The 14,330-nt window shown below is 45.4% G+C and overlaps 1 protein-coding gene across 1 annotated transcript in view; it reads right to left on the bottom strand.

The window, feature by feature from the left end:
- Nucleotides 1-14,330, bottom strand: part of LOC103272774 (exostosin-2-like) — a 103,274-nt gene that overhangs the window by 79,491 nt on the left and 9,453 nt on the right. The window contains exons 3-5 of the mRNA XM_008070244.2: nt 9,845-10,410; nt 8,130-8,219; nt 2,826-2,942 (exon numbers count right to left, since the gene is read on the bottom strand). Of these exons, the coding sequence (XP_008068435.2) occupies nt 2,826-2,942; nt 8,130-8,219; nt 9,845-10,410 (773 nt within the window). The remainder of the gene's footprint in view (nt 1-2,825; nt 2,943-8,129; nt 8,220-9,844; nt 10,411-14,330) is intronic.

Genomic DNA, 14,330 nt, shown 5'->3' with positions numbered 1-14,330 from the left:
AAAAAAAAAAAAAAAAAAAAAATTGGGTAAATGATCTAAATAGATATTTCTCCAAAGAAGTGCAGTAGATGACAGATAAGAGCATGGAAAGATACTCAACATTATTAGTCATTAGGGAAATGCAAATCACAACCACAATGAAACATCCACAAGCATGGCTAGAATCAAAAACACAGACAAGTGTTGGCAAGGATGTGGAGAAATTGGAACCCCTCATACACAGGCTGATGGGTATGTAAAAAAAAAAAAAATGGTGCAGCTACTTTGGAAAACAGTCTGGCAGTTCTTAAAAATGTTAAAGTTTCCATACAACCCAATGATTCCACTCCTAGGTATATACTCAAGAGAACTGAAAATATAGGTTTACACAAAAACCTGTACACAAATTTCATAACAGCATTATTCAAAATAGCTAAAAAGTGGAAATAACCCAAATTTCCATCGGCTGATGAACAGATGAACAAAATGCAGTATATACATATGATGAAATATTATTCAGCCAAAAAGTAGTAAAGTACTGATGTCATACTTTTATCAATAAACCTTGAAAACATTGTGTTATATATAAGAAGACAGACAAAAAAGGTCATTTATACTTATAGGAAATGTCTAGAATAGGCAAATCCATAGAGACAGAAAGTTGATTATTTTTTTTTGAGTTGGGAGTCTCACTCTGTCACCGAGGCTGGAGTGCAGTGGCATGCTCACAGTCACCCCAGCGTCGACCTATTGGGCTCCACTGATCCTTCCACCTCAGTCTTCCAAGTAGCCAGAACTTCCATGCCCAGCTAATTTTTTATTTATCGTGGAGACAAGGTCTCGCCAAGTTTCCCGGGCGGGTCTTAAACCCATGGGCTCAGGCAATCCACTCACCTCAGCCTCCCTAAGTGCTGTGATTATACGCTGAGCCACCTAGCCCTGCCAGACAAAAAGTAGATTAATGATTGTTGCTGGAGGCAGAGATGAGAGGTGGCTGCTAACAGGTATTTACTTTTGGAGTGATGAAAACGTTCTGGAATCAGGCAGTTGTGCTGATGATGGTTGCACAACTCTGTAAATATACTAAAACCCCAAAATTGCAGGATATGAATTAATCTCTATTTAAAAAATAAAATAAAGTCAGTCAACTCTGGGAGTCCACCAAGGGAGAAAACTCCAGGAAGATAATCTAGGCAGCAGGTTTATACCCCATTCAGTCTTGCCTTGCGCTTGCCAGAGGGTAGAGGGGAAAAATGTCTCCAGCTCATCTAGGCGTTACATGTCATCTAAATAACACAACTGCTCAACAAGTGGCTAATGTAAGCTAATGTGACCCCAGGCCACACAGTAGAGCATACACACAGGAGAGAGGTGTCTTCTCTGGAGAAAAGTTCCCCAACTTCTCCAAGAGTCCACAAAGGTCTCTAAGGGAAAGTCTGGGCTGCTCAGAAAATGGTCTAATGTTCTCCAAGCAAGCCATTTCCCTGAGACCCATTGCTAAAACCAAATACTATATGTGGGTTTTTAAATCTCACCTGGTATAATACTTTTAGTGCCAATTTACAAATCAGTCCCCTTCGTATCTGAGTACTTCTCACACAAGTAAAGGAAGCTTTTATCATTTTTGCCTGAAGTTCATTGTGTTTCTCTTCATGAAACAGCACAACTTCATTGTGATTCTCGTCATGAGACAACAACCCCCTCTCGTCGCTGCCTTCAGCAACAATCATTAATCTACTTTCTGTCTGGCTGGGCTCGGCGGCCCAGTCTGTAATCCCAAATCCAGACTACAGCAAAGAAGGTGACATGAAAAGCCCTCCATGTCCATGCTGTCAGCCCTTTTCATCTACGCCCTCCCATATTAAAACATGAGCCGACGACGTGCCAGACAGTGAGGACAGGGCAGTCAAGAAACAGCCAGGAGAGGTGGTACACACTTGCAGCCCTAGCTACTTGGGAGGCTGAGGCAGGAGGATTGCCTGAGTCCAGGAATTCGAGGCCAGTCTGAGCAACATAGTGAGACCCTATCAACAACAATAACAACAAACCTGGCCTCAGCTTCGCTGCACTTACAAAATCTAAAACTCAAGGAAGGCAGGCTTCGAGCAAGTTATCCCAACAGGGAGGACATTACGAGTGTAACACTCGGAGACAGGTAGGCTGCTACGGGAGCATAAAGTCGAGGAGTAGGTGGGGTCCAAGAAAGCCGCCCTCTGCCCACCTGAGCAGGTGGTTAGGTTGAAACCTGGGGCAGGCAGGACAGCGGAGATGAGGAAAACAGTCTCCAGGCGGTGGACAGTGTTTGCAGCCCAGAAAGACAGAGAGCAAAGCTTGTTCCAAGAACCAAGCTTGTTCCAAGAACCGAAAGAAAAAGCTCTCTGAGGCGAGCCTGGAGGTAGAGATGGTGACCAGATGACAGCCTTGGAAGACCTCGGAGGGAGCCTGGGCTTCGATCTAAGGACAACGCGAAGCTGAGGATCAGACTGGAGGGCAGCAATGCCAGAGTCAGGGAACATCAACAGGAAGTTGGCTTAGCAATCCAGCAGAGCCGTGACAGTGACCCAGCCGGGCAGAGGCACAGGAGGCAGGCGCAGACGAGCTAAGAACTGCTCAGCAGGCAGGCCCAACAGGACTTATTATTTTGATACACAAAGTAAAGGAGAGGAGGAGATCAGGACGTTATACCGACTTCTGGCTGGAAAATGGTGGACAGCACTGTGAACTGACTGACAGAGGGACATATAGGGTAAGCAATACAGGGCAGGGGGGCAGGGAAGGTGGTGGCCTCAATGACCCTGGCCTGTAGCTGACGCTCTGGCTGCTATGACACCCACCACCCTACTCACCCTGGTCCTTTATCTGGGAGCTCCACCTCGGCCGACAGGGAGCTGTAGACGGGAATGCTGACATCATAGCCCTGTCGGTAAGTCCACGTGGAAAAGCCACCACCAGCCAACAGGGCCCTGAAAGCAAAGGATTATATCAGACGATGAGAAAGAAAGAAGGTCTTCATTCTCAGATGTTCTGTGGAAAGAGACAGGAATTACTGAGTCTTAATAATACTATCAACAACAGCTAATGCTTACCGAGTCACCTCTCTATAAGGACACTTGCGCTAACCTCTTTGCACTCACACATCTCCCGGACATCAGTTGCCTAGTATCCCTGAACCACCAGTCTCCCCCAGGGCCGTAATCAGTCATTCCTTACTTCCTGCTTCTTGAAACACATCTTAGCCCAGAGGACACCCTAAGGACAGCCCCTCTGCTACCTCATTCAGGTCCCATTCTCCCCTCCCAAGCAATGCTTTATTAAGCACATTTACAATAACAGGATGGCAACAGATCTGCATAGGACAACTAGCTGGGGCAGTCCTTTACCAACCCACTGGCTACAACCTCAGGAGACAACGGCCAGGGAAGCAGCGGTGGCCGGGAACTATCATGGCACACCCCCCACCTCTCTCCAATCCCTGCCCCAAGTGGCTCTTTCCACTGGTGTCCCTGAGCTGCATGTCAATCACAGAGCCCCTACCAGCTCTCCCTGTCCCTTCCAGCTACTCAGTCTTATTCACCCAATTCCCCACACAGGAAACAGAATCTGGAATCGGACTGTTAGCACTTCTCTTGCAGTTTGCTTGAACTAGCTTGTATTATCGTTAATTAGAAAACAGTGACCACATTATTTTAATTGGATCCAGCAAGTGGTCCAATGGCACTTCATCAGTGAAAGGAAGCAGGTACATATCACACCAACTTCTACCGTTACTTGGTCCCTAGGGTCCCAAGCCCATCGAAATCACTTTCTGGGGCAGAGTTTTGCCCGTTGCACAGTCTGCACGGTCTGAGCCAGAATGTCTGAACTGAGAAACCACAGTTTTTGCAACAGCAATTGCTACCAAATCCCCCCGCCCCCCGATGACAACCTACATTCCCTTCTAACATGACCAGTTTAACTTCAAAGATTTTCAAACCACCCCTGGAAATCCCACTTTGTTTGTTTAAGCTTTATGAAACCAAAAACTGGTGAGTGAGGTAATATGCAGGCTAAAAACCTCTCCAGCTGCCAGTCCGCTTTGTAAAATGTAACAACTATCCTCAGTACTGACATACGGTCTTATTTTTCCTGATTAGCATGCAGCACTGAATCCATACAACATGCATTTGGGCGGGTTCCACGGGCATGATGGCAAGCAGGCTCTGTGGGCCCCACGACCCGTGTGCAGAAAAGCAGGCATGGATCCAATCTCCAGGCATGAGGCAGGCCAGGTGAACAGGGCCGTGGGTGATTAGGCTATCACACCCCCCACCCCAGAGAAGGGAGTGTGTGTATGGAGAGAAAGGAAGCAGGTGGCTATCACATCAACTTGCGCTGTTGCTCTGGTACCCCTGGGGCCTCAAGCTTGCTACTCTCTTCTGGGGGCTGAGGGTGAGGTTCTGCAGTGGCGGGAAGAAAGCAGCAACCGGAAGCAGGCCTTATGTCGGGGATGATCCACGTGTGATCTCTGCTGTGATCTCAAAAGAACCATGGCTGCAATCAGGCAAGCTGGCCTCACACTGGCACTGCTACCAACAGGGCTTCAGCTTTAAGTCTCCACATCTCCTTCTGTTGAGGTTTCCGTTAAATGATCATGGAGAAAATAAAGCAAGCAGCCCTTGCGTTACAGAACACATGTTTTACACTGACCGAAAAGTGAATTTCTAAGCAACACATTCTGTTTTGGCATCATGTATCCCAAAATCAGAGATCTTTCCAAAGCTGTGAGAGACTGAACAGAAAACCTGCAGCTAAAGAAGTATTAATATTACAATCCCACGTGGGTCAAGCCAGGTATTACATCATGTGAGGTGTTCCCCAGCATTCCTGGCACTCTGCAGGACTTCCTGACTCCAGGCCACCACCCCGTCACCGAGTCTTCCTCCCCACAGCCTCAGAGGCCCCGCCATACGTTCTCCACTCAGCCCCAAGCTTCCCTGCGGTTCTTCCCCTCCGCCTGCCTGAGCGTTCGCCGTGCCCACACAGAAAAGCCGCACGTGCATCCTTTGCTTCCCTTAAACCACGCATGTCATCAGGCCTGAATATTCCTCAAATACAAAGCATCAGGTTCTGCAAAAAAACAGACAGAGCAAAGCTGTCCTAGTCTACTGGTCATCTTCATTAGTTCACTGAGTCAAACTGTAACACAGTATTTATGAGACAGGTAAATGTGCAATGGCTAGACGTGTGGTGAATATTTGGTGACATAAAAGAGTTACTGTCCATCTTCTTAGGTGTAATAGTCATATTATAGTTATGTTCTTTTTTTTTTTTTTGAGTTGAAGTCTCACTCTGTCGCCCAGACTGGAGTGCAGTGGCCGCTCCCGGCCACCGCAGCCTCGACCTGCTGGGCTCCGGCGATCCTTCCGCCTCAGCCTTCCAAGTGGCCGGAATTACAGGCATGCGCTACCACGCCCGGCTGATTTTTTGATTTATTGTAGAGATGAGGTCTCGCTGCCCAGGCGGGTCTCGAACCCGCGGGCTCAGGCAATCCACTCACCGCAGCCTCCCAAAGCGCGGGATTACAGGCTGAGCCACTGAGCCCAGCTGTTATGTTCTTTAAAAAGGCTGTATTGTGCAGAGACTTGCATGGAGATATTTACAGATGCGATGGCGTAACATCTGGGGCTTCTAGGTGACCTGACGGGGTGGGGGACAGGTCAGACCACAGACAAAGCAGAACTGGCCTGGAGCTGATGATGACTGAAGCAGGACAGTGGGCACATGGGGTGCACCACACTAGTCTCTCTGCTTTATCTAGGTTTGAAATTTTCCATAACAAGTCGAAATAAATAAATATCCACCCACACAAAAGTAGAAACTTGTAAGAGATTTGTGCAAAGAAAGGAAAATAAAAGTCCAAGGTGGTAACAGTGCTATTGAACTACCTGAGAAGAGAAGCATCGGTTACGTAAGGCACCAGAGAAGTACAATACGCTCCTGCTTAGGTTAAAATAAAATGGGCATGTATATGTATATGTATATGTGTTTGTGTATACATCCACAGGAAAAAAAGACTAGAAAAACACACAGTATGTTAACAGTAAGCATCCCTCTGGAAGGGAGTGAAAGCAGGAGGGGATGATGGAAGATTTTTTCATTTTACATTCTGACACTTGTACCTCATTCAACTCTTGTCCAAAGAATGTACAAACATACCATGTGTATGATTTTTAAAAGCTGAAAAAGAAATAAAAACAGATTTAAGTGGCACAAAAAACAAATTCACTGAGCAGACATTTCCCTTCAGTCCAGGTCTTTGCATTTCCTTGAGTAAAATAATTTTTAAGTAATCACACCTATGATTTTAGACTTCAGGAGATTTTAAAACAGTCTAATTTAGCCCATCTGTTTTCTAATTTCCAAACAATCTGACACACAGCTCCTGCTAAAACCATTCTACATGCATGGCTCTTGCCTCTTCTGAATCCAGGAGCAAGGACAAAGGATAAGAAAAATTAACAAACAAACCTACTATTCCTTACCCCAACCAGAAGGTCACGCAGTTTTCAAAAGGACATTTCCCACATGCGGAGATAAAGGAGGAATACACAGTGATTCATTACCTGCTGCAGGATTGCCTATAATCACTTACAAAAATCCATGCAGAGGAAAAACGATTTAGCTCTCGTGATCCTTAACACCTAAACACCAGCAAGAACTCAAACTTCTCCTGCCTATTCGACACCTTCCTGCTGAGAAATGAACCCCAGTTAACATGTGCACTTGATAAAAATAAAATCCATCTCCCATGCAGAAGCATATACCAAAATGTCAGCAAAAAGTGAAATGCCCCCACAGAAAGAAGCCCGTCTGAGAAGAAAGCCAGAATAGGAGGGAAGACACAGCATTCCTCACAGCTCTTCTCCTTTCCTTCTCTGTTCTCTGAAGTATTTTCCCTCCCCAGAACAACCAAATCCATAAAACAGTAGCTCACTGAGGCACAAGCACACCTTAGCAGGGACCAAGAGCCAAACTGGGGAAGGCCCTGTGTGCAGCGGTTTCCGTAGCATCTGCGTGGCCACACTGCCCTCTGTTGTCCAGAACGGTCTCTACACCCACACTGAGGGGTGACCCTGGGCATCTGTCTCTTATAGTGATAATTGTATTTCCAGATAGAAACTCAGAACCAACTCTAGATAATTGCTTAAAGCAAAGAAGGTTTAGATGTAATCATCTGGGGAAAGTGTAGATTTTCATAAATGTTGGCCTCTAACAAGCTGAGAACACAGCTGGCCTCAGGCTGATACTTTTTCCGGAAGAGTTAAACGCCAACTGTAATAAGACTGGTGATAAATGAGTTTGTACACAGACTCTTTTAACAATTCCATACCTCGAGTAGTGGCCAGGACCCTACCTTGGGCCCAAACTTCCTGCTTTCCTCAAAGCTTTGAACTAAGCGCTAAGAGAGGTCCCTTAGGTAGCACCTCATTCAGGGGCTTTCCAAGACACCTCTGGCCAAAGCAGTTCAGTCAGTGCATAAAATGGCAGATAAATACAGTATGGGAACTCAAAGACACAATCGTGCAGTCATGGCCATCCCATACCACATCTGCCTTTTTGACAGGTATTACTAGAAAGGAAGGAGAAAAGGGGCGGGGTGGGGGTGTGGGGGAGAGTAAGGAAGGAAGGCAGGCAGGGAGGGAGGGGCAGAAGGAAACGACCCGACTCATTGAAACAACAGAGTAATGGATCATCAGCGTGCCCTCATCCCCCGAGTTACAGGCTTCACGTGTCATTTTCGCATATCCGGGCCCTCTTCTCTCCATAAGCTGAGTCTACTTTTGGCAGATGCTTCCAAATTCGAAAGAAATAACACAAGCCAACAGCGAACCATGCCTTGGGGGCAGGGGTATTACACTCACAAATGCACAACTCAGGCTAAGAAAAGTTTCAGAGCTATGCTAGGAGATCAGCTAACTGGCTTTCCACCACAAATTTAAACAGGTCGTGGCACTTATATGTCTTAAGGAGGGAAACGCCTAGGACAATTTTCTAGTTTAATAAACAATTCTGATTGCAAAGTATGTCCCTGTGACTTAGGAATACAATTTCACATGAACAAAAGCATCTGGCATTCACTTGAACCTCAGGACAGCCCCACATATGCCTACCTGTCTCTGGGAACATCCAAGGCCGTGTTGTAATCTGGGGGACCTCCAGGCAACATGTTGAACAGCAGGTGATTTGAACCTCGATCCCACCTATCAGGAAATTAAACAGGTGGGAGAATTCACATATCAATACGAACAAGCAAGGGTCAGTTTCTGGATAACAGTAGCAAGTATCCCCAACCCCAAATAGAACCACTTCTCAGGTAAGCAAAAGAAAACTCCTGGAAATCCTAATAGTACAGCAGACACAAGTCTGGTTCCTTGAAAGAGAAAAATGGATGGGAGTGTACTTCAAGTTTGTCCACTACCAATTATTACAACTGTTTCCAATAATGAAAAACTGAAAACTATCTGAATGTTCACCAACTGGTTAAAGATACAAAAAATAAGTGAAATATAGAAGGTTAGCTAAATATATCATGGAATACTATGCAACCCTTAAAATTATACAGTAAAAAACTGACCGGGCGCCATGGCTCAGCCTGTAATTCCAGCACTTTGGAAAGCCAAGGCGAGTGGATTGCCTGAGTTCAGGAGTTCAAGACCAGACCGGACAGCTTGGCGAGACCTTGTCTCTACAATAAATCAAAAATTAGCCAGGTGTGGTAGCGTGTGCCTGTAGTTCTGGCTACTTGGAAGGCTGAGGAAGAAGGATCACCAGAGCCCAGCAGGTCGACACTGGGGTAGCTGTGAGTGTGTTACTGCACTCCAGCCTGGGCGACAGAGTGAGACTCCAACTCAAAAAAAACAAATTATATAGTAAAAAACCATGGAATTATTCAGAAATGCATTCATGATGTATTTCAGAGAAAGAAGCAACCAAAGAGCATGTATTGTACAATCCCATTCTTAACCAAAAAGTTTACACAGACGTGTGTATGTATATACATCATTATACAAAAATGACTGAAAAGTACCATCAAAATCTTAATAATGTTTATCTTGGAGGCAGAATTTCAGAAGGAATCTTACATTCACTTTCTTTCTACCTGTATTTTCAGACTTTTTACAGTGACCGTGTATTATGTAAGTGATAAATGGAGGGAGAGCTCATTCACATTTAAAAGAAAAAGTAAGGGAGGAAGAATCACCCTTAGTTTGTAAACTTTAAGAAGTCGGGAACCCATAGCAGTGGCACTGGAGAGGGCAGACTGCTCTTCACAAGTGTGCACAGGCCAGATGCACAAAACACGAGAGAGAGGCCTCGTGCCACAAGTCAATTGCTCACACACTCCCTATGAGAAGACAGACAGAATCTGGAAGCCAGCTCAAGAGGAGAAACATTCCCATCCTTCTTCCCTTTAGTTCCCTGAGGGGTCTCAGTTATCTCTTAGGGCCGGGCACAGTGGCTCATGCCTATAATCCTAGCAATTTGGGAGGCTGAGGGTGAGGACTGCTTGAGCCCAGAAGTTCAAGACCAGCATAGGCAACACAGCGAAACCTCGTCTCTATAAAAAAATTTTTATCAGAAGAAAATTTTTTTTAATTAGCCAGGTTAATTTAGTTCGAGTAGTCTCAGCTACTCAGGAGGCCAAGGAAGAATGGTCACCTGAGCCTAGGAGGTCGAGGCTGTGAGCCATGATTGTGCCACCAGCCTGGGTAACAAAGAAGACCCCGACTCATACGTATACATATACATATACATACACGCACGCACACACATACGCTCACATATACACATCTCTCGGGCGTTGGGCGGTAACGGTGTACGATACCTAGAAAGCTGGGCCAGTGCTTGCGCTGTCTCCTTGATGCGGAGTGTGTTCTGGTTAAGCACATCAATTGAAGGAACAAACAGGCAGGCCCGGCCGATGTCGTCAGTGTAGTAGTCACTGTCCGAGATGGCCGTGAGTAGCTCATTATACTCCCGGGAGATGGTGTTGCTGACCGGGACTCCGAAGTCATCCACATACTTTTTTAGAGAGTAGATGTACACCTTCATTTTGTTCTTTGGGCTGAAGCCGCAGCGGTAGACATCAAAACACGTGTGCATCCTGCAGCTGAGATCCCCCCGCTCGGGGACGGGACTGTCAGAGGGCAGTCTGGCCACTGGCACATCACGCACGCTGCGCTTCTCCACGTTCCAGTCACTCGAGGACTCGATGGAATGGGGCCAGAACTGAAACATGCCCGTGGCAATGAGGCCCAGGAGCACAATGGAGAAGAGGGTGATGTAGTAGATGCGGTGCTTGGTCTTCATTCTTGGGATGAGGGCAGGACCCCGGATGTTAGACTTGACCGACGCGCACATAATGACACAGACAGCCTCCTCCTCACACTCCTGGCCACCAGGGAGACAAACAAGAAAAACCAAGTGTTCAGGGCGGCAAATGACACTAATGAGGGCTGCTCAACTTTTAATATACCTATTCAATTTCCCTTAAGTGGTTTGATGAGCTACTAAAAGGGTATTTTTGACATTTCTTATAAACACACACAAATACATATTTGTACATATGAGTACACAGTATGTGATTCAAGGTATCTAATACTTAATGCCACATATGAATATTTAATATAAATACCAATACAAATATAAAACATGACTATGCCACTTAAAGCGTAAGATAGTAAATGCAAAGGTCTAGGAAGAAGGGCTCTGACCAAGAAAGAAAAAGAAAAGTACTATAGCTAAAGACATTCATTTCGTTTTCTTTTTTTTGTTTTTTGGATTTCTTTTTTGAGTTGGAGCCTCACTCCATTGCCCAGGCTGAAGTGTAGTGGCACACTTATGGCCATCCCAGTGTTGACCAGCTAGGCTCCGGTGATCCTCCCACCTCAGCCTTCCAAGCAGCTGGAAATACAGGCGCATGCTACCACACCTGGCTAATTTTTTTATGTATTGTGGAGATGAGGTCTCGCCAAGTTGCTCAGGCTGTTCTCAAACCTGTGGGTTCAGACAATCTCCTTACCTCGGCCTCCCAAAGTGCTGGGATTACAGGCCTGAGCTACTGCGCCTGGTCACTCACTTTGTTTTATTTTGGAACACTTGCCTAACATAAAATGATTTATCTGGATGAACGGATGTGTGGTTATTCTAAAGCTATTTTCATTCATTTGCTCATTCAAACCATCACTGAGCACCTAGTGCACACTGCGAAGGAAACAGAGCTGAAAGCAAAGACCTACTTAGAGGACCTGAATTCGACTGAGGGGGGAAAGGCAAAACCAGCAAAATGAAGAATGTAAAAGCACAACTAGAAAGGATTAAGATGGCTGATGAGAAGCAGCTAGAGTGTATTTCTCCCAGGGTGAACCAAAATAGTGAGAGTTCCTCAGAACCCAGAGAGGAAGGAGAACAGTAACACACCCACATCACACCAGAGAGGTAGTAAGACCCACAGAGCACAAAGAAGGGAAAGATCAACCAGCCTGGGCCAACTTGCCAGGCTCACCTGGATCACTGCATAAACCATGAGTGGCTTCTGGACACAGTAGGGGAGGTAAGTGAAAGGAATTCGGGAGCTCTGTGTTCCTGTATCAGACTTCGAAGGTCTCCTGAGCCTCACCGGAACCCAGTCCTTATGGGAAGCTGCCTTGCCCACAGCCGTGCTCTGCTGAAACCCACATGGAAGGTGCAGGGGAAAAAGCCCTGAGTGGCTCCAGCAGCCATTTTCCAGGAACTCAACCCTTGCTGATGGCTGCCTTCTAGCTGGCCTGGGAGAGCATGGGGAGGCCTGAAGCTTTTGTTTGCCCCCAAGGGCAAATTCCACTGCAGCAGACAGTTCCTTGCTGGGATGAGCTCTGTAAGAAGACCGGGCCTATGGTACTGGTACATCTGCAGACTACCTGAGACTAAACAGGCAGTCTAAGGAGTTGAGTGGAGCTCCTTCCCTTTCGCTTCCCATGTAAACCTTCTTGTAGCCTACACACAACACAGCAGCATTACCACAGTGGCCAGGGACTCCTTCCTAATCCCCTCTGGAGTAGCTGATAGTGCACAAGGGTGGGGAGCTTGAACACTTGCCTCCCCTAGCACCTGCCTCAAGGGCTCAAAACAAACAGAGAACTTGGGTAGTCCCCACAGCCCTGCCCATCACCTAGGTTGTCTGTGCACTTCCTTGGGGCAACAAGGCCAAGCAGAAAGCCCATAGCCACCATCGCAGTTGGTTTTCTCCTGTAAGCACAACCTCCTGGCCAGAGATCAAGAACACAGCCCATTGCATCTGACATAAAGCCTCAGCTTGAGGAAGGTCTGTTCCCAGACCCTAGCTAACACTACTATCCAAGTCACTGTACCCAGCACAGGACCACTACTGCTGGCAATTGAGAAACTCACCACACCAACGCTACATATAACCAAGGGAACCCCAAAGTGCCTACGGCAGTGCCCTGCCAATCTCAAATAAGAAGAAATTGTCTACCCAAATGAGAAGGAACCAGAAAAATAATCCTGACAATATGAAAAAACAGGACAAAAACACCCCCCAGAAGACCACACAACTTCTCAGCAAAGGATCCTAACCAAAATGGAAACTTTGAAATTCCAGAGATAGAATTCAAAAGGTTGACTATAAAACTGCTTAATGAGATCCAGGAGAAAATTGAAAACCAGCATAAAGAAATGTTTTTTAAAAAACTATTCAGAACATGAATGGAAAATTCTCCAAAGAGATAGACACCTTTGGGGGGAAAAAAAAAAACAAAAAACTAAGCTGAACTTCTGGAAATGAACAACTCATTTAAGGAAGTACAAAATGCGGTGGAAAATTTTAACAGTAGACTATAACAAGTAAAAGAAAGGATCTCAGAACTTGAAGACAAGGCTTTTGAATTAACCCAACCAGACAACAATAAAGAAAAGAGCTCCAGGCACGGTGGCTCATGCCTGTAACCCCAGTACTTTGGGAGGCCAAGGCAAGAGGACTGGTTGAGCCCAGGAGTTTGAGATCAGCCTAGGCAATATAGCAAGACCTCATTTCTACAAAAATTTTAAAATTAGCTAGGTGTAGTGGCACATACCTGTAGTCCTACCTACTTGGGAAGCTAAGGTGGAAGGATTGCCTGAGCCCAGGTGGTGAGGCTGCAGTAAGCTGTGATTGTGCAACTGCACTCCAACCTGGGTGACAGAGTGAGTCCCTAACTGAAAAAAAAAAAAAGAAAAAAATCAAGAAAATGAAATAAAGTCTCCAAGAAATGTGAGATTACATAAAACATACAAACCTAAGATTCATAGGTGATCCTGAGGAAGAAGAGAAAGCAATAGTTATGAAAACCTATTTGAGGGAATAATTGAGGAAAACTTCCCTGGCCTTGCCAGAGACTTAAACACATATACAAGAAGAACAAAGAACCCTTGGAAGACTCATTGCAAAAAGGTCATCCCCACAGGAATATAGTAATCAGGTTATGCAACATTAATGTAAAGCAAAGAATTTTAAGATCTGTGATACAAAAGCATTAAGTAACTTACAAAGGCAAATCTATCAGACTAACAGGAGACTTCTCAGCAGAAACACTATAAGCCAAAAGGGAATGGGGTCCCATCTTCAATCTCCTCAAACAGAACAATAGTTAGCTAAGGATTTTGTATCCCAGAAAACTACATTTCATAAATGAAGAAATAAAGTCTTTCTCAGACAAACAAACACTGAAGCGATTTGTCACCACTAGTCCAGCTCTACAAGAAATACACAAATGAGTTCTAAATATTGAAACAAAAGGTCTAATCACACCACTAGGAAAACACTGGAAATCATAAAGCTCACAGGGCTTACAGAACACCAACAAAATAGAGGGGAAAAAAAGCAACCAAGTAACAACCAACATGATGAATGGAATAGTACCTTACATATCATTATTGACCCTGAACATAAATGGTCTCAATGCCCCCACTTAAAAGATATAAATTGACAGAATGATAAAAAAGCACAATCCAAATACCTGCTGCCTTTAAGAGAGCCACTTAACACACAAAGACTCCTATAGACTCAAGGTAAAAGGGTGGGAAAAATATTCTATGCAAATGGAAACCAAAAAAGAGCAGGCATAACTGTTCTTATAGCAGATAAAATAGATTCTAACAACAATGAAAAAGGCAAAGAAGGTTATTGTATAATGATAAAGGGATGAAGCCAACGAGAAGATACAACAATTTTCTTTTTTTAGTTGGAGTCTCACTCTGTTGCCCAGACTAGAGTGCAGTGGCACACTCCCGGCCACCGCAGCCTCAACCTGCTGGGCTCCGGTGATCCTTCCGCC

Source organism: Carlito syrichta, unplaced genomic scaffold (assembly GCF_000164805.1).
Source record: "Carlito syrichta isolate Samal-C Ts95f unplaced genomic scaffold, Tarsius_syrichta-2.0.1 Scaffold313210, whole genome shotgun sequence".
In the NCBI taxonomy this organism is placed as follows: Eukaryota; Metazoa; Chordata; class Mammalia; order Primates; family Tarsiidae; genus Carlito; species Carlito syrichta.
Note: the sequence above shows the minus strand (reverse complement) of the source record. Positions and strands in the feature narration are given on the sequence as shown.